This window comes from Aptenodytes patagonicus, chromosome 5 (genome assembly GCF_965638725.1).
Source record: "Aptenodytes patagonicus chromosome 5, bAptPat1.pri.cur, whole genome shotgun sequence".
NCBI lineage: Eukaryota > Metazoa > Chordata > Aves > Sphenisciformes > Spheniscidae > Aptenodytes > Aptenodytes patagonicus.
Genome location: NC_134953.1, coordinates 79,015,134 through 79,036,316, shown reverse-complemented (window position 1 = coordinate 79,036,316; position 21,183 = coordinate 79,015,134). Strand labels below are relative to the sequence as shown.

Sequence of the window (21,183 nt, the reverse complement as noted above, 5' to 3'; positions counted from 1 at the left end):
AATTGCACAATACATGATAGTATAAGATACATGAAAATGTACGTGCATTTTGCAAAAGCATTCCATATTATCACTACTTGGTCAACTTCCAGTGTAAAGCTTTAAAACCTTGCCATAAAAATGAACACTAACAAAATCAAACATTTCAGGTTAACAACTGTTTCAGAGCAGCAAAACCCTTTACTGAATCTTTTGATACTGCAGGCTGTACGATACACAAATCAGCAGCACACGTGCGCGTCTGTCTGCGCACATTAATGCTACAGACACACATGAATTCTGCACAGAAGGAATAGCAGACGCAAGTGACACATCCTGCAGCAGAGCTCCTCACCTTTGGGGAGTTCCCCCCCTCCCCCCCTTTTAGTCTGTAACAGCGTAAATGTATTAACCATCAGGATGCAATGCAAACCCCGTCAGGCAGGACATGACTGATGGGTGAGGCTCAACAGAAGATTTGGGGTCTAGGGGGGATTTATTCCATCAGGACAATGCTGTGAAATACTTGGTAAGACTGTTTATTATAGCAGTACATTTCTAAGCTATTGCCGAGGATGTCTGAGCCAATCAAATTATATAAATAAATCACAACAAGCATCCAGCCTATGATTTGACAATTTTGGACCAAAGTGAGCATATGAGGTTTACAGGCTGACTGCATCCAGGAGGGGAAGGAAGGAAGATGTTCTTTTAAGTAATAGTGACTGAGGCAGAAGTCATGCCCTTTCAGTTCATGATCAGCTGATGAAAACTGATGGCACAGCATACAACCACACATCATTAATCCCAGCCAGTTATTTATCTCCAGTGTATGCCCTGTACTTTAACCGTTATTGCTGTTCTAAAAGGAAAACTAAATAAAACTCAGAAGGATATGGATTTTTGTAATGGCTTATACAGCTTCAGTTGACACAAGCCCTGTGCAGGATATTTCTAGAGACTTAACATCTTACAGACAAAACCATAGATGGTAGGGATGAATGATATCTGCTAAGCCATCTGTTCTATCTCATTGCCAAGGCAAAAATGCTCCTACTGCATATTTATTTGACTTTTACATTAGTTTTAAATACTCCGGCGGATGGAGCTTCCACTGTTCCCCTGCGGAGGTTGGACTCACTACAGAATACTTTTCACTGGCAAGATATTTTTCCTGGTGCTCAGCTTAAACTTCTCCTTTTTAATTTCATCCTATGACCTTCATCGTCCTCTATTTGTGCACGTGCAAGTTTCCGTGTTTCAGCACACAGGGAAGAAAAGCTGTACACATCAAGGACTGTTATGTAAATAGGTTTTAAAAGAGTAAAGAGTGCATACACAGATGGGCTCTGAGAAAATAGCATCTACTCTCCTCCTAGAGAATGTCAGGACAGTGACATCTCATGTTTCTCAGGTACGGGCTATAATTATTGCAGTGTTATCCAAAATTTCCAGTAGGAGGGGACAGACAACAGTTTCAGGACACCAACTGTTTCCTTCATCTGTATGAAAGCAGCAGTAGCGGCAACTTGTTTCTAGGCCAGAAGCTCTGCAGAGGCACAGTAGGCAACGTACCTCCAGTTCTCCTCTGTCCGTGGAGGACGGAGCCAGAGAGGCTGCAGAGACAGAGGAAAGCGGGATGCAGTCTCCCCAGTCATCAGCCAACCTTGACTTAGCACAGACTAACAGCTGACCCAGTGTCACACTTTCCACCTGATGCTCAGACAGGTTCAGAATCACACAGCAAGCCTAGCATAATTGCCAGTCTGTGTGAAACTCTCAGGCTAGCATTTTAGTGTACTCTTTTTGATTTCGATTGTTACATGTCAATATTCCTTGAATTTGGAGTGCTTGTAGAAGGATACTGTGTACAGGATTTTGTACTGCTGTATATCTGCACTGACTACATTTTGCTCTCCTCAAAACTGATTAAGATCTGACATCTTTAATGCTTTCCTTGTATCCTTATGCTCCAATGTAAAAGACTTTTTGTTCTGTAATTAAATTAACAACAAGGGGTTTTTTTCACTTAATCAGCCTCCTACACCATTACTAATTTGGAGATTAGGTTAACTGAAGTTAATCCATTACAAAATTCAATGTCTATTTTTGCCCTGGTTTTAAGAAGAGGAGAAGAACCCTTCCATGTAGTTAAATCTCACTGAACTTGTATTATCTAAGTAACATTTAAAAGCAACTTGTTCATAACTGATCACTGTTCTACATAGCTTAAGGTTGGGGCGTTTTGTGGTTTTGTTGGGGCTTTTTGCCAGCAGAGGAAGCTGACAAATTTAATTTCAGAAGATTTCACTACAAATTGCCGCTTTCACTATGTCTCGCTGTTTCCAATGGGAACATTACTTGTTTTCAAGGAAGACAGTGGCCCATAGCAATACTGAGAAATATCATTAGCAGAGGCATAAAGTTGATATATATATTTTTAACAGTTTACTACTGCATCTAGGTACCATATACAGTGTCCATAAAAATCCTCAGAATCTGGGACAGTTACTGTCTCCAATGAGATTCCATAAGATTAGCCACATTCTGGCTAATCTAGAAATAGATTTGCAGTCACAGCCCCACGGGTCATTTAGAAAAACTATTGTCTCAACTTCGCTATTGCCTTTACAAACAAAAATCTGGTAACAGCATCCTCTCTCCTGTTCACATCTCCCTCTTTTGCTGACTAGTTCAGAATAGTCAGAATAACAGAAATGTTAAATACCGTAGGTCCAAGAACAGAAGTGGGAAAGCGTCCCCTATAAACAACGACATTTCATGACCTATCAACTATTTTAAATCCTTTCACTGTAGGCATTTGATTTTGTATCACGCTGCTTGCTTTACCAAAATACCACACGGGACCACGCCGTTGCGCTACATTAATTCCTTGCCCGCAGCATTAATAGTACTCGATCACACCAATCAGGAGAAGGAAAAGTTTAAAACTCCCGTGTCCAACAAGGAGTTTAGCAAGCACCCACCTGTGAAAGCCAAACAGCCCGGCACAAGGCCGCTCTCCGCTCCCCTCCGCCGGCCGGGCAGGCAGCCGCTAGATGGCCGTCGCGCCCCGCCGGCAGGGAAGCCCTCGGCGGCCCGGAGCCGGAGCGCCCTCGGCCTGAACTTCCACCGCTCCGTAACAGGTCTGGAAGTCTGTTCAAAGACAAAGGGACCACCGCCGTCTCCCTCCAACGCAGCTGGAAGCTGGCAAGGTGTACGAATTGGCCAGTTGGTATCTAAGTAGGGTCAACCTAAACACTGCATCTAGACAGAACTCAGGAGGCGGGGGAGGATAAACCAGGGATACAACAGAAACGGGACAAGGACCACTGACAACCGTTGCAGGCTCGTGGGAAAATGAATTTTTGGGGTAGGACCATTTTCCCCTCTCCAGGATGGCCATGCACTTCCCTTCTATTTTCCCCCCAAATCAGTGCTGTAAGCATCCCCTCCCGGCAGCTCTCTTCTGCTGTAGAAAGCAAGCACTTTTTAATGGAAAATGAGAAGCAGAACAGACTAGAAGAGGTAGAGGGGTGAGCGCAGGCAGGTGGTGAAGGTCCGAGGAAGATCCTGAAGCAGTGGAGGTTTTCCAGGACCGTCACTCTTGCTGAATCCTGGAGGAACCCTCTCCCTAACCTGGTTGCTGCGGGGACACCGAGATGTCAGGGAGGCCGTAACAAAGATGAGGGTAGCTGAAATGGTTGCGTTGGGCAGGCACAGAGCACGCATCCATAGGAAAACACATTCCATTGCCCTCGGCAGTCAGAGAGGAATGTGGTTTTAAATTAGATTTTGGGGCATGAAACAATGAAGACAGGAAAAGTTCCTGCTTGCTAAGTTGCCATAAGCTGAGCTGATTGAACAAATCCTCTGCAATCTTCACAGGTGACACGCTGCAAGCAAAGTACCCATCAAGAGAGACAATTCACTTAAACTAGCACAGAATTTCCTAAGTTTTCGCTAGCAAGTACTGAGAAAAACCAGACAACCCTTTAAGAGGGCATCTGTACACGAATCCAAATGCAGTCAGGAACATCTCTTCTGCTTTTATTAGAAAACTGTCCCCATTAAGTAACCGGCATTTCTCGTTCACCTGAACTGACACCTATAACAGCTTTTGATAAGCTGATGAAAAAGTCTGCAACATTTGGAACAATCCTGTATACTCTCATCACTATTGTTTGTTTAAAAATTAATAAGTATGACCCCTTATAAGACAGTTCTAAAACTAGTAGCATACTGCCCTCGCACAGACATTGTTATTTGGTGTGCACAATGTTCAAAGCTGTAAGACCTTTTAGTTTATTCTTAAAACGTTTATATGCATGCTCACATACAAATATTATCCAATTAAAGAGAGTCCAGAGGGAAAAAATAAAAATCACTGGAGGTCTAGGAAAAAAAAATCTTTGAGGAATGATTACATTAATTGGGATCAGTTAGTCTAAAGACTAAGAGAATGAGATGGCAGCCTGCCAGATTTTAAATACATAAAAATTTTCTGCAAGTGCAAATGGAAGACTAACCTCCGTAGGCAGAGTAGATGGAATAAGAAGTGATGGACTTAAATTTCAAAAAGAGAATTTTAGAGATTTTAGTGGTAAGGATAGCAAAGTGCTAGGATGGATAGCCTGAAGAACTTGCAAGTCTTCACCCACAAAGATCTTTACAAACAAGTTAAAAATATTTCTAGGATGACCTTGCATACTCATTATGATTGAAGGTACAACAATATATTAGATGACTTTTCTGTCACCTTTTCTGTTACATGATTTTATGCAACACTAAGATTTTTGTGATATTGCAAGTTTCATAAAATACAAGTTTATAGATCATGTTGACTGATCCCTAATGGAACACACAGCAGCGTTTCCCCTATGTCCAGTCATGCTATAACCCCATGGGAACACTCATTTCTCATGGACTTTTGCCATTTCTCCTTCCACGCCTCGCAGAATCAAGAAAGGCAGAGGTGGGTTCTAAAAAAGTGAAAGAAAAATAGTACCCAAGTTCCAGGAATCGCCTATATTTAAGAACGAGCAAAAACTCAACAGACTCAGAAGTGCTTCATCTTCCCCAAAATCTGAATCTCAAACAAAGATGCTAGCACATTCTCGGAGATTAAAGAAAACTAAAATGTATTTAAGTGGATATTCCCATCATTCACATGATGTGTGAAGACTTGCAACAGAAAAATTCCATCTGGCACAGAAAGAGGGTGCAGATGCCCTTGACCCACAGGAAAACCTTCAACTTCACCTCCTAAACTGCTATTAGGTTAAGCGTTTAATCTCCTACAAGGTGTGAGTTGTGAGCACCCTGGACTCACCTTTTTTGGTTGTTTGGTTTTTTTTTAAGGTACGTGGAAGGAACAGCACATCACAGCACTGATCACCCAGACCTTATTAGAAACCACGGTTTCATATGTAAAATACAATAATTTGTCTATTTTAAAAAATCCTGTAATTCTGCAGAGAAGTGCACTCTAGTTGTGTGGATAACATAGGAAGATTACCTCAGAGCCTGTCGTGACCAAGCAGCTCTCTCTTCTGATCTCCCTTAACTTTTAGCTCCCCAGCAGCCCCCCGGCCCCCCAGTCCCCCCATTCTTCTGGTTATGATTTTGTGCAAATTAACTGAGTTAGCAGAGACTGAGTGAGCTCAGGACTTAATCATTAAGTACTAGTACTTTCAGAGAAAGAAGCACACCATTTGCAGTGCATGTTCTGTACCATAAATTGGGGCAGATGTTATTTCACAAAATACCTCTATGACTATGACATGAATTCCATTTCATGGAGAGAAATAAACACTCGCACAGCCGCCATTCACTTGTTTTGCACTATTCTGGATTCTCAAGAATGAGTGAACAAAACAGTTTATTTTCTGCTGATGCAGACTTTCTGGGTTTGCTCAAACAAACATTCAACCGTGCCTGGCAGGGTGGGGCTGAGGTTTGGTTTTTCTAAACATCTCATATTGTCATTCTGAAACTCACAGGCGTGATCAACTTTGCAGGATTTCCCTTTCATACTGGGAGCAACGACTGAGCCAGCATGCAAGGAGCAGCACAGGAAAAATTAAGAAGTGCAACAACCATTAATTTTTCACCACAGTTCCAACACCACTCCCATGCAAACTGATGATAAATCTTCCACTGACAGCAAGAGCTCAAGGTCTGACCCAGAGCCAGCCTCAGTATATTAGGCTGTGACCACTGAGAGGGTCAGATGCAGGTCTGGCATAAGCGGGCTGAATTTTTAACAACTTTGATAGAATTTCCACCACCTTTTGCCAGGAACAAATTTGATCTAAGCATGGGATCTGCATTAAATGAGTATCGTCCCTGTACAACTCTTGCAGTCTCCTTTCTGCTTTATGATGCTTTCCATTCATAGTCCCATTGCTAATTAACTGTTGCATAATAACAAAGACCAAGCAAACGTGCCTTTTAGAAACCAACCAGCAGGATCCTGTGACAGACCACTGAACAAGCAGTAATGGGGAATGATGCCTGACCTACTTAAAAAAACCAAACCAAACAAAAACAACGAAACAAAACACTTAAGAAAAGCAAGACAAAAAGCATGAATTTTCATCCTTCTCCAGAGAAGACAAGTAAACAGTGTAATTTCAGCTTCCCCAGGACTTTACATATAAAAGCTCTCTTTTGAAATACAGACAGGAACCACAAACGGAACTGTAGTAATGTCTCTGCAATCAAAACAGTTCTGGGTACATCTGCATGCCTGGGGGCAGATAAATTAGAGTATCTAGGGCTGGCAGGATGCAAGACAGATCAAGTCCAGACACCAACTAGCCAAGTTAGCACTGCTGAAACTAGTGTGCCACACAAAATATGGTACATTAGCTTAGGCTGTCCTGTGGTTACCCAGCTATACAGCTTTCAGGCTCAGATGACCAGGTCAAAGTACAGGGAAGATGTGTCTGCACTTGACTTACCTTCCCTGTGAAAGGTAAATTAAAATCAAACACAAACGTCCAGAAACGTGTAGCTACAAATGGAAACAAGAAGGGCAGGCTGTTCTTCTGGTCTCCTTTTGCCTTTCATCTCCCTTATTCTTACAAACTTCACCTTTGTGAACTCTAATAAGTTCACAGGATACTGCGGCAGCGTTTTAAGATTGCTAGGATCAAGGCAGATGCAAGTCCAAGCCTTTTTCCTAAATCACTCTTTTAACTCAAATGCAAACGCACACACAGCCATTCAGAACGAGGAGTCAAAGGCAAATGACTGACAGTGTTTACGTTCTCCTCTCATGTGTCATCAGCGACAGAAACTGCTGTACCTCAACCACAACTAGTCAAACAGGCCAGACATTTATTTGTAAGGGACACAGCAGTAGCATACCTGCGTGAGCATGACTGAACCCGAGTACCATTCTGACAACAGGGGAAATCTGTTCATGAACCCCTTATGAATTATGTTCGTGCCCATCTCTGTTAGACCAAACCTTTACTTAAATTGCAGGGCTTGTCTGAGTCCTCCACTACCTCCACCTTCATCTAAAATTCCAAGTCGAACAGCAAGGGTAACAGCAGAGTATTACCAACCTTTAAGGGCTGTCAATTTAAATAATTGCCAGGCCAGCATGCCATGTGCCAAAGAGGTCACAGACCAAAGCCAGCTCAGCAGCCAGCTACCCTGGGATAGAACTGACCAGAAACCCGAGACATGTTTGCTTCTGCCTTCATGTAAGGACTTTGTATTTTGACATCCTTTCCACTCCTACAGTGCAACAAATCGTATGGATTACAGCGGTACCTGAATCTGCAGGTTTTGCAAGCTTTTTGAATTCAATGCAAAGTATGTATCAGACATAAAATGTCATAGGCTTCATTCATTATGTCATCAAAACTCTGAACGTGTTAAAGCCATCATTGTACTACCTCCAAAACCCAGGCAGACATGGACCTCCTTGATGTAACCAGGCAATGCTCATAGGTGACAAGCTTTTTTCAGTTCCCTGGCTCTGAATAGGAGGTCTCATGCATGCAATTATATCAGTGAAAATCCTACTTCTGATCTGTGGGAACTCCTCCACTTTCAGTTTCATTAAATTATTGCCAGATTATGATGACAATGAGGAAACTCAGTTAAGGCATTGCAGCTGATTGATGGATGGGGGAAGAACTCATGCTGGTGGTTAGACTGCCATTATTTTGTGGTTAATATTGTTTCTTTTCTGACTCATTGTATTATAACAATGACATTCATTTAGAAGGGAAGGAGAAGTTTTATTAGGCTGATTCGCCATAACAGAAAGAGAGTAGAGGCCACACACAAGGCTAAGGCTGCAAGTGACACATAATCAAAATGCCTTTAAACACAGCTAAAAATGCTTTGCTATTTGTTCCACTTTGCTCTGAAGACAAGTGTGGTTCAGAGCCATACTAACCTCATTTCATGCAGGGACACAGTCAAACCGGACGAAAAGCATGACTTCTAGGAATACTTACGCTTTCTCCAGCGTACCTGAGTGGATTTGTTTGTTTGCAGTCCCTTCTATCCCTGCAAATAAACACTGATGAAATGAACAAGTCCCAAGGAAACTTCTTCAGGAAGAAAGATTGAAACTCTGGTTATTTTATCAACAAATTATCTACATAAATGCCCACAGGATCAACAGAGGCCGGTGTGAAGGCTGCTTGATAACCTGTGTGAGAAAGCTCGGTCGTCTGCCTGAATAAGCATGAATTCGTATCATAATTCCCAAGGCGTCAAGCTGGGGTGGTACCGACCTGTGCTGTGCCTCGTGTCTTCAATAACCTGTTCCCAAAGGCTGCCCACAGGTGGATCACGGACAATACTTGGGTAAGTTTGGAGGACTACAGTAAAGGCAAGACTGAAATCAGCACTTTGTGATCTGCGCCACAGCTTTTGCACTTGCGCTCAGCGGATTTTGTAATTAAACACCAGCTACCGAGACTATGTTAGTTCGGGCTTCAATTTTCACATAGCGTCACCTACTCTCACTGCGCTTCAGCAGGGGAAACATCTCGCAGCCACACATACTTACACGAGCACACAAACACACCACAACTACTGTAGGTCTTACACTGTTCCCACACAAACACAACAGTCCGCCATACTGTGAGGGGACAAATCAAGCTAGACCCAAGGTCCTCCTTCCTCTTGGACACAACACCCAAGGGACACTGCCCCACCTCACCCAGCTTCCCCGTGCTGGGCCTCAGCCCTACCTGCTCTCCCTCCTTACCACCTCAGGGGCGCAGGTTTCCCCGCTGACTGCCCTGCGCCTCAGGCGGAGGCTTTCTCGGCTCCCGCCTCCCTCCCGGCAGCGCCCGTGCTGAGCTACACCCAGAGGACGGCAGGTTTGGGGGTTCTCTCCGGCAGGCCTTCAGCCATACCCCCTCGTACAGCCGGCTGCGGAGTCACTGCTGCTTCAGCTAGGTGAAAATAAAAATCCAGATTTCAACAAAAATCCTTTCATAAACAAGCCAAGACCTGCAATGTACTTCTGAAAAAAAAAAAAAAAAAACAAAAAACTTCTGGTCGCTTTCACATTGCCCCAAAAGCTCACCCAGGGCTGCTTGTTCGTACTGAGAGAAGCTGCCAGGTGGAGCTGGAGGTGTCCGGGGGCGGGAGGGGACACACCTTGCTGCCACCCGAGGCGCAGCGGGGTCGGTCGGGTCCGCAGGGAGCTGTGACTGGGCCTCGGCCCCTCCCGAGGACACGCTTGTCCCCTCAAGCCCGCCGGTTTCATCACCGCGCTTTAAAGGCTGTGTCTGCTTTAAGGTGGGCGATTTGGTGCTCCTGGTGAAATAATCAGCAGTAAATATGTGTGTTTAAGTGCTTCCCAACAAAAATACCGACTCTGTGAAAGCCTGGCCTGCTCTGCAGCTGCTGCGGTTAAAATCCTCACCTTTAAGGTTCAGGCTGAACACCCATTAACCCAGCATTCACGGGGGCTGAGCGGCGTTTCACGCTTTCCGAGGCGCTGGTTTAACCTTTCAAGAGCTGCGAACGCCAGCGGGGGGCCGTGAGGCGGGGGCGAGGCGGCCCGCCGGCAGGCAGCGGCACCCTTTAAACGTCCCTCCCCGCTATAGCATACGCTTTTTATTAATTTACTTATTACCGAGATAAAAGTGTTTTTCAGTTCCTTTTTTTTTTTGGCTTTTTGTTGGGTTTGGGTTGTTTCTGTTGCTATTCCCCCGCTGCCGCGCCCGCTGAGCTCGGGGCTCCCCTCCCCGTGTGGAACCCGCGCTGCCGCCCGCCCGTCCCGGCGGTAGAGGCGGCCGCTGCCCTTCCCCAGGCCAGCCCGGCCCCGGCAGCGAACCCAGGCAGAACGCGGCGGGAGGGAAGCGGAGGGGAAGGGAAAGGCGGCGCAGGAAGAGCCGGACCGGGCCGGGCGGAAAACCTGGGGGAGCGCAGGAACAGCACACAGGAAAGGGGGCCGGGGGCGAGGGCAGCGGGCGCGGTTTCAGTGGCTTCGACAAGGGCCTGGGGAGGAAGAGAGGGTGGTTTTCGCCTCAGAATAAGCAACTCGGAGCCGCTCCTCACCTTTCTGACGGCTGAGAGCCGTCGCTCCCCGAAGGTGCGGGTGAGGGGCGCCGAGAGCGCCGCTCGCCCCCGCAGCGGGCAGACGCCCGTCCGCCGGCATTTTGTTTGGAGGGGGGAGGTGGTGGTGTGCGACTTCGGGTGCCGTAGGAAGGTGCCCTGGTTTCGGCAGGTTAAACCACAACAGAAGGGTCTCGTGTTCAAATACAGGAGTCCTGCTTCTTAAAAGAAACGAGAGAAAAAAAAAAAACAACAACAACCCGTAATGATATTCTAAAACACTAAGGTACCTCGAGTCTTCAAACATCAAAATTCAGGTAAATCCTAATCTGAAATACTTCACGGGTTTTGTCTGGTTCTGGTTTCTGTAGGCAGAGTCTGCTTTTTGTCTGGAGCTTTAAAAAGTTTTCTTTCTGTATCGCCCAGCACGCTTCCATAGCCTAGCTGCTAGGCTGAGTATTGTGTTTCCCCATTCTCATCTCTCTGGTGGGAAAAGGCTTTGCTCACTGAGCCTTTTATGTTAGTTCATCCCATTAAAGCGCCTTGCTTTGTTGTCCTCTGAACCCTCTTTAATGCCTCTGCATTTTTCAGCAAGTTCAGTGAAAAGCAAAACTTCACCCTGTATCATTAAAGAGTCCTGACTAGAGCCACTTCCACTGATGAACCATTTCAAGTTAAAAGGTTCAGTGTTCCTTCACTATCACCTCAACTGTGCTCACAAGTGCCTCTCCCTCACACCTATGTTATTTATGAGAAAAATAAAATACAACCACTTTCACATGGGAAATGGACAGCCTCTGAGATGAAAGTTAATCTTAAAGATTTCGTCAAGCAACACTTGCAATATGACGTATAAAAACAGCAAGAGAGCTGATAAAACACAATGTATTGAATTTCTAAGACCAGGAAAAAAAAGAAAAAGTTGTTCACACTTTTTGGAACAGAGTTGTAGGCTGCTTTGTAGCAATGTCTCTGTGCCAACTTAAAGGATTTGTTCAAAAGGTGCATTGATAAATAACCTTGATCAGAGAGAGAAACTACACACCAGCTACAAGCAATTTCTTATCTTGCACCTAAACCAGCAGCAGAAGTGGGAGTTGTGATGGAAATAAAAAACATCTGAAAGTGCCTGGTGTTTGGGAAACGGCTCACATGTGTTCCCTGTGCAACAGGCATCTGAATGGTCACCAGATTAGAAGAAATCGTTAGACCATAGTTGTGTCTTCCCTGAAAGCAAGAAAGATAATAATGCAGACTTCGGCGAGTTGTTTTTCAATAACAGCACCTCTTCAGAATGTGTTTTTCAGCCAAGATCATGATCCTTCTTCCAACCACGAGGATGGAGTTGCACATATTAGTAGAAACCATTTTTTTTTCTCCCACCTTACAGTAACTGTGATACAGCAGCATCCAGTTCATCAAAGCGCAAGGAAATACTGGAAGTAACTGCGCAATAAATGACCTGGCAGACCATCCCCCATATTCAAAACGCCACAGATACCGGCTCTTTGAATAGTACCACAAAATTCAAAATATTCACTTGTAAACATCTTTATGTATATATTTTTTATATATATATATCTTTGTGGGAAGGTGAGAATTCATGAGACCTTCCCCAGAGCTGCCCAGGAAAGAACTGCAGATCTAAGGATAGAGTTCATAAGTGAAAATCCTCAGCTGTGTGTCTGTACTACCAGAGAAGATTCCTTTCCTCCATTTCAAGTGGAAAATACCGGACTGTAGTCCAACCCCCCCACCAATCTCAGATTGCCCCTGAAACCTATTCTCCTGTACACTCTCAATCAAAATCTTGTGCCGAATCTGATTTTCACATCATGAAAATTGTTATTGCGCTTTGTAACCATATAAATTCTGTTTCTATTGCTTACAACAATTCATGTCCCCACCTTCACATTATACAACTGTAGGTGCTTGATACGGGCAAGATTTGTCTGAGACAGTATTCCAGCAATTTATACCAGTGTCCTGCTGAGTCAAGAAGTCTTGGCTTATGCCAAGCGCATCTATGCTTAACAGAGCAAAACTACCTTTAGCAGACAGCTCAGGTCAGCACCAGAAAGTGTCGGCTGTCAGCTATGATTCAAACCACAGATTTTTCCCAGGTAGTGATACTGCTTTCATCGATGATTTCATGGAGCCTAGCAGATAGTTTTAACCCAGTATTTATTCAGTGATTTCCCTCTAGCATGTGTTTTCCAAATGTTCATTAGTTATCAAAAATTATGGAGTCCGTATTTCGAGCCTGCTTTTAGCTGAGAAGAGTGATTCCGAATAAACACTGCAAATGCTGCATACACGTTAATATTTAATGTGGCTTTGGTCACATGCATTTCCAGTGAGCCGTTTTGATGTATAGTTATTGTACCACGTATTTTAAAATGGATCTTCTCCAAGCAATCATTCACATAAACTCCAAATAAATATTGGCCTTTGTATGAGGTTTCCATTATGCAACTACTAAACCAGGCTTGGTGGAAGGTTCACAGAGGGTTGACGGAGCTTTGTCAGCTCTGCTTTATCAGGACTTTTCCATGCCGGAGCATTCCTGGGTGTGGCTGATGGGATTTCCTGCCTTTTTGTCCCGTAAAGGTAGCACAGAGGGACCGAGTGCAAGGAAATGGTTCCCGCTTCACTCCTGTCTAAGATTTTTTGGTAGGGTAAGAGATCTGGCCATGCAGAGCTTTGCTTTGGGGGGTTTTGTTTGGAAACTGGTGCTTTGACACAACATCTCTCAGAATTTGCGGATGAGCAGGGGAGACGCAAGGAATGCATCGCCCTGTTCCTGCAGGGGGAGAGGGTCCTTAACATTGTAATTCTCTTCAGTGGATCACATAAGTCTACACTAATTATGTTCCCAACTTCCCCAAAAAACAATTTATTTTTTAATATCTTAATTTATATTAAATACTTGAGTTTCAGATCTCTCTAGACACTTCTTATTTCAGCAAAAAACTTGTAGTGGAACAAGTTAGCTGTACCACTTGTTCTTATATCTAGCTCCTGTGTGCAGAGTGAATTTGATTACTGCTAATTATCATAGAAAATCCTGTGCATAGAGTAATAATTGAAGGGAGATTTCTTGACCCGATGTGATTCTTGCAGACTGTGTAAAAAGAAATAAGGTTCTATCAGAATAAATTAGACGACAGAGAATGAGCAAACTCTTTCCATTGGTAAACGCAAAAATGGGATTAGAAAAGTTTGTGAAAGCAGGTTATAGGAACTGAATTTAGATGGAGTTTGTTTGTTTGTGTTTGTTTCTTAAATCCTTGAAGGTTCACTTGTAGTTGGATTCATTTCGTTTTCCAAGAAAACCAGTATGGGGAATTATTGAAATACAATAGATGTTTTCCTGGGGAATTTTAGAATCCCATAAATGACAAAGCCTGTCCTTGGGAATTTCCAGCATTTCAGAGCAGAGTGGGTTACATAGCTCTAGTCTACATATCCGCGTTTTTGGATGCTTTGTCAGGCTGACCCTTCTTACAACATCTGATAATGCCTCAGCCCATACAAAATGCAATCAGTATTGAGATCTTCCAGGCCAAATTAGGAATTAGGAAATGTTACAGTTGGGCAAACCCTGTATTTCTTAGTTGACAGAGTAAGAAAAGGATGGATAGCAGTATTTTTACGTTTTTATGTCCCCTAGTTTTGGCCCTGGCTGCCTGCATTGTACAGCAAGCCCCGGGTTTGTGTCTGCTGAGCTGCCTGCAGGGCATTCTGGCTGCAGCCCCTCTGTTGCCCAGTATACACCCTGCTATACCTGGGTCTCACACAGGCATACCTAGTCAGGGAGTTGCCAGGGGAGCAACAGACAGATTTTGTGATCATTTTCCATCCCTGTTCTATTCTTTACACTGGAAGAACAGCTAGGAAAAAGAACATAATCAAAGGGCCAGGTTAGTCCGGATAATGCACCTTTTCAGTTCTCAGTTTCTCTGCCCGTTTGTCACATGGCCGACGACAGGACAAAGCTGCACGCCCTTTCGGTGCGTACAGAAGGCAGTCCGGGGCCTGGGAAGGGTGCTTTCTACATTGCGCACTTCAAAACTGGCCTAACCTGCTGGTGTATGGTAGTGCGTGTCCGTGGCCAGGGAGCTGCGGAGTTCCCCCATAGGAAGTGAAGAGCAGTACAAATGGCCTGTCTTTTATTTTTTTTCCCAGCAGGAACCCTTACTTTTATTAATGTTATTATTTCATGTCTACATGCATAGATGCGGCCTGTCTATGCAGGAAACAGATTTCAGTCATCGTGATCAAGGGTATAGGAAATGCTTCCCATGGCCCAGTGCCACGCTCTGATGGTTGCATTTCTTGTATTGCGTGAATTACACAGGGCTTTGAGTTCCCTACCAAAACTGGGCTCCCATCACACAGTCACCTCCATAGGGGAAACAGTCATTTTCCTCAAAGGCCTGCGGTGCAATTAGACAAGATAGATAAGCGAGGGATACAGAAACAAAGGCAAAGCGAAGGGAAGTGACTCACCTGTGGGCTATCGGCTACGAGTGCAGGCCGGTGGTAGTCACAAGGGGCCAGTGACGCGGCCATGCTGTGACATAGCTCGTCCCTTGTCACAGGATCTCAGACCCATGTGGGACAAACGACCTTAACGCCCGTAAGGCTTCAAGAGCGGAAGGGCCCTCGTCCTTTGGATAAAAACACCCCTACAAATCCAAACGTCCCCACGCATTGCCTCATCCCCGCGCATTGCCTTTATTTACTCGCTGATAGCACGTCGAGGGCTTAACTTGGACTTTCATGGTTTATATACTTTCGGTGCTCTGCACAGAAGTGACTTCATCCCTGGGACAAAGCAGCGCTTTCCCTCATGACTGTCAGCACCCAGCGTAAACCATCCCTGCCCAAATGAAGGCCTGAGCCAAGAGAGACTTTATCTTGTGCGCAAATACAGATTTGACATTTTTTCCAGCCCTGCTCAGGTCACTAATTAAAAGCCTAGGAAGTGAGCACACATGAAATCATTCCTTCCGTACAGGCAGACAGATGGAGAGAAATTCCAGCCTGTTTCCCCTCTTTTGTCTTGGGGGCATTTTTGGAATTTCCTTCAGGAAGTGAGGTTATGACCCAGAGCCTTCCTCGGTGAGTAGGCTCTCGTTTCCCACAGTAAACCTTCCACGGCGATGACATACAGTACGAGAAGGTGAGGTTTATCTTCACACTCCAACTGCATCCTGTACGAGCTCCATGGAACTTAAAAGTAATACCGAGAGGGAACGGCCGCAAGAGAGGAAATGGAAGTCAAGCCTTTGGAGGAAGAAGCGCAGTACCTATTCAGCTACGCTGCCGTGGTCTTTGCCGGTGGACCCAACGGAGCTGCAGCGGTTACGTAGCTGAGGCCACCGTTCTACGTTTCATCACCTTCCTTGATGTTTGCAATAAGCTAATTCAACTTACAAATTGTATTAGTGATATAAGTGAATGATTTCATTTAGTCTACTCTAGGCAGTCATGGTAAAACTGGCAGGCATCTGTTTTTTCTTCCGTTTGTACGTCATTAGCTGCTGGAGAAAAATCGCTACTGTAGAGATTCTTTTAATGGCATTTCATTGATACAGCATGCGCTGATGAAAAATTATATACTAGTGTTCATTTTGTATTTTACATGATCCTGTAAGTGGCATTATGCATCTTATGTCCCCGCAGAATTGGCTTAATCCCAGCATGTACTGAAATCAAGGAATTCTTTCACTGACCACTGTCAGCAAGAAACCACACCTGGCATGAAACCCCCACAACAGTACAAAACTACTAAGATCTGATAACAGAATCTTTAAAAAAATCAGTTTATTAATGTTTAGAAGTCAATAAAGCTATGTGCAAATTGAACAATAAAAGTCAGAAACATTTTAAATACTATTTTTTTAAACCAGAAAAAAAAAAAATCAGTTTAATTGCACTGGAAATTTTACTACAAAGGCAATAAATTTTCTTTACAAAATACCACTTCTAGGAATTGCCAATAACTGTAAATCAGTCAATTGCTCTCAGCTATCCCAGATACACCACTTTTGTTATAGTAATACTCTAGGTGCATGAAGACTCCTGCATCTTATTAACTTATTTACATTGTACACATTCAACCCCATTAGCACAGGTTAGAAAAATAGAGGAGTAAAAATGATGCTGTAAAACAAATACATTCAATTTAATGACAGGTACTTCTTCCATGAACTGATAAAATACAGACATGTTTGCTGGAATTATAAACATTAATAAAATGTGCCAAAATGTATTGCATTTTGTTATGGAAGTGCATTTATCTATAGTCATTTCACTTCAACTTTCCTTTTATTTTTCTGAAACTCAGGGTATTCTTTTCAGATTTTCCGACGGATCTTTACCTTTGGAAAGACTATGCCCCTGACCCTGAAACGCCCCTTTAGTTTTTAACTCTTCTTACTTAGGCAAAAATCCTGCTGTTGTCAGTAGTATCTCATACTATTAGATTTACCTTCAGTCATCTTAAAGAGAAATGACCTTTAGTTCTACCTCGCATTTGTCATGATAATGCAGTTTATTTAATGCTATAGAATAACAAGGCAATCAACGTAGGGGGCCAAATGCTGCTCTGAGCTACTCCATAAAATCTGACGCAGTCAACGGAATTGTACAGGTGACAGTAACTGCAGAGTCTGGCTCATGGTCTTCAAATGTAACATGGACTGACAGCAACAATTCACAGCTATGATCTTGCTAAATAAAACCCCAACAGCTTTGGACTCTGCAAATAAAACCTTACGACTTAACTAAAAACTCTGGAAAGTGATGCCAAATTATGGTTGTACGTGGTCTAAATTACGTTTGTGTGATCTCTTTCCTCGTTATGTGCTAAACAAACGCTTCTGACCAACTATACCAGAGCCACCACTAAACTCGGTACAGGAAGATCTTTGTGTCAGTGGTTTGCTGCAAGTAAAGGAGAAATAACTTCACATTCTTCTCACAGGGGAAAAAAAAAAAAAAAACCCAAACCAGATTCATTCTCCTTCTCCCTCTCCCTCCTCCCCCTCTCTCTTTCTCTCACACACACCAGGCATCATTTCACCAAGGCATCAGTCTTTCAGAGTTACTAAGGAGATTTCAGGATATGAATGCGCCTGACAATCCTGAGCTGCCTCAGTGCAAAGACAAAACATGCTCCAGGGAAAAAGATTTTCAAGCCAGAACAGTCTGTCCCATTTCTTGAACTCCAGCCTCGCAAGTGCACTGTTTGCCTCATTAGAACTAATGCTACTTGCTCACTTAGCCCAACACTGCTGCCGTGAGCAGGAGGCGTCTCAGCTCCCCGATTTCAGAGGAAGGCTCTGAAATACACCCCCATGGTTACTCCTAAGAAGATGAGGTAACGTTGCCTGAAGACATGATGGTTTCAGGACGGTCGCCTTCCTCCTTCTGCGGGTGGGAGGAGTTGTCAGACTTACTCCGGCTGAACTCCATCCCTCCGATGATCGGCCTCTTGAATTTGGTCCCAGAGTCTGCCGGGGGACATTTGCAGCAGCACAGAATCTTGATGAAAGCCCTCCGCATCTCTTTGTTTGTCAAGGTGTAGATGATAGGGTTCGTGGCTGAATTGAGCACGGCCAGTACTAAGAAATACTCTGCTTTATAGAGGATTGAGCAGGTCTTCACTTTACACCCCACATCCAGTAAAAGCAGGATGAACAAGGGAGCCCAGCAGGCGATGAAGGCACTCAGGACTATGATCACTGTCTTGAGCAAGGCTAGTGACTTTTCTGAGCTCCTAGTAGCTTTGGTAATGTTTTTCCGAAACGTCAGCCTGCGGCTCCTAGTCCTCACCATGGAGTAGATCCTGCAATAGAGGACGACAATAGATAGCAAAAGGCCAGTGAAAACGGTGGTGCAAAAGAGAATATAGTGCTTGTGGTAGAGAGGCAGCACGGTGGAGCAGTTGGACAAGAGGCTGATGCAGTTCCAGCCCATGATCGGGAGTCCCCCGAGTATCACGGAGATAACCCAGCAAGCACTGATCAGCAAGAAGGAGCGGAAGCTGTTGCTGCCATTGTGGAGTTTCATCTTCAACATGGTGATGTATCTCTCGATGGCAATGGCCAACAAGCTGAACACAGAAGCTGACAAGGCAACAAACATGCTGCCTTCTCTTACGAACCACTGGGAGGGGGTGAGGCTATAGGTTTTGTGTCCAGATAGCAGGAGGTTGGCAGTGTAAGCCACACCAGCCAGCAAGTCCGAAAGAGCCAAGTTCCCAATGAAATAGTACATGGGTCTGTGAAACTTCTTGGTTTTCCAGATGGTGAGCAAGACAAAAATGTTCTCTAAGATTATAAAGCAGCAAATGATGATAAAAACCACCGATGTCACTTTTATTCCACTGTCCGCATTCTCATTTAGCTTTCCCGTGTAATTATAATGCTCTTTGATGACATAGTTGACATCAGTGTTGGCGAGGTTGCTGACGACCTTCAGTGGGGCGGTGGTGCCAGAGCTCATGGTGCCCGGCTGGGCGCCGCTTCCCCAGCGGCCACCGGACGGTGACACCGAGCGCAAACCCGGTGGCTGCCCCGCAGCTCCTTGGCCCCACAGCCTGCCCGGCACTGCTGCGCAGCCTCAGAAACCGCAGCCCTGAGAACAAGAGGCACAAAGGCCAGAGTTAAAAGAAGGCAGGCAAACAATCTAACAAATGATAAACGGTTCAAGATAATCCGCTAGTTTAATCGTATATCAGAGTCACAACTGTATTCACACGGGAATCAGTTTCATTCAGCTGTTAAAATACATTTAAAAGATGGTTAGGCATATTCAACTGGTAAAGCTAATAAGACAAAAAAAGTTCTGTCATGTAGAGCTGAACAGGTAAACTGGAGTCGCCAGGGACTGCATTACTGGAGTCCTTCCAATGCAAAAGAACTCGGCTCCCCAGCAGTAAGTTCTAGTGTATCTTTTTCTTCAGTAGGAAACATGCCTTGTAATACAACAGCAGAGATTTAGGAAGCGAAAGGGCTTGATGTGATTTAACTGCAAATGCGTAAAAGCCTGCACAGAAATTGCTTGACAGGAGACCTGTATTCTCCTCCATTAATAAAGTTGGAATATGCTTTGGAAGGGGGCGGCTATGCAATTTACTGATGCCACCTCGAACAGTGGTGAATTCACTGATGTACGTAAGCAAGAGATCATCTCAAAGCTGTGAACGGGAAAGGGGTGCCCTTGCTCTATGAAAGTAAGCACACGCTTTACGAAACCCGGAGCAGGAAAAAGTTTAGAAGATCAAGAAAAGCATGTAAGTAAGCTAGAGAGCAAGCCCATTCCGTGGGTCTGAAACAAAGAATGGCAAAAAAATACCTTGCATTTGAATAATTAGCACCGCAGGCTTTTGAAATGGGCATGATTAAGGAATGCAGAGATGGAGGAAACTCCCTTTAGATGTAAACATTTTCTAGTGGACATTTAAAGGGAGTTGAAGACGTGAAATCACGCAAGGAAAGAAGAACAGGCAGAGTTGTTAAGTTCCAGCCTAAGCGGGGCAAAGCAGGAGGTGCGCGGCCAGCGGGCACGGCTCCCCGCTCCGCTCCCGGGCTCCAGCCCCCAGCGCTCCAGCTCCGCGTCGGTCCCCAGCGCGCACCGCTCCCGCCCTGCGGCTCGCACCGCTCCCGTCCTGCACCGCCTCCGCCGGACGCGGCACCGGCCACGGCGGGTCCCGGCCAGCCCCCTCGCCTCTTGTGTTTCGGGACCCGCGGGGGGACGCGCCGAGAGCCGAGCCGCGGCGCCGGTACTTGGCGGCGGCCCCAGGCTCCGCAGGGGCGGCCCCGCGGTGCGGTCCGGTGCGGTGCGCGGGCTGCGGTGCGGTGCGCGGCCGCGGCTACCCGAGCCTTACCTCGCTCAAGCGCGGCGCGGAGCCCACATCGGCCCTGCGCATCTTGCGTGCCCGCGGAGCGACTCCAGCGGCCGGGCCGGGGGCTGGGTGGTTTTAACGTTTCTGCAGCTGCTGCTCTCCACCCCGTTTCCGATCATTCCCTTCTAACTCCTCCCTGCGGCTCGTGTGAGCGACCTGCACGCCCAGCCCGGCCCGGCAGCTCGCAGCGTCCCGCCGCCGGCCGGGGCATCCTCGCCGCCCCGCCCCGCCCCGCTCCGCCCCGCTCCGCCCGTCCCGTCCCTCCGCCCGCCGGGAAGGGAGCAGCCGCGGGCGCTGCTGCGCCGGGGCTTTTATAGACCCCACAGGCCTGGGGAAGAAAGAGGGGCCGAAGCGGAAAGCCCAGGAAGGCGTGAGGCGGGCAGCTCCCCCGCGGGACCCTGCCCGGCCGCGGGAGGCGGGGAGGGGGACGCCCCGGCCGGGCTCCAGCCGTCCCTGCGCCGGCCGCCGCCGCCGCTGGCCCCGCGGGAAGGCGGCCCTCGCCTCCCCCCGGGGAAGGATGCGGCTCGCCCGGGGGAGCTGGTGTCGGCGGGGCCCGGCCGGCTCCGACCCCGGCCCCTGCGCCTCGGGGGGTGCCGGTGGGCATCTCCCCACCCATCCTTCTTCCCCCTCTGAGTAGGCGCAGCGAGGGCTAAGGCCGAAGGAAGGACCCCGCGTGCCACCTCAGCCCTCGCTCCTGGGGGACATTACGAGTAACGTTTAAGGAAATACCTGGAAGAGGC

General features: G+C 46.0%; 1 protein-coding gene across 1 annotated transcript; it reads right to left on the bottom strand.

Annotated features, from left to right (window-relative positions):
- Positions 1 to 16,339: 16,339 nt before the first annotated feature.
- S1PR1 (sphingosine-1-phosphate receptor 1) lies at positions 16,340 to 20,637 on the bottom strand. Its single transcript, XM_076337913.1, has 2 exons — positions 20,426 to 20,637; positions 16,340 to 19,173 (listed from the first exon to the last, which is right to left on the bottom strand). Exon 2 carries the CDS (start codon positions 19,039 to 19,041, stop codon positions 17,902 to 17,904), a length of 1,140 nt encoding a protein of 379 aa, XP_076194028.1. The 5' UTR covers positions 19,042 to 19,173; positions 20,426 to 20,637; the 3' UTR covers positions 16,340 to 17,901.
- Between the last annotated feature and the right edge of the window lie 546 nt (positions 20,638 to 21,183).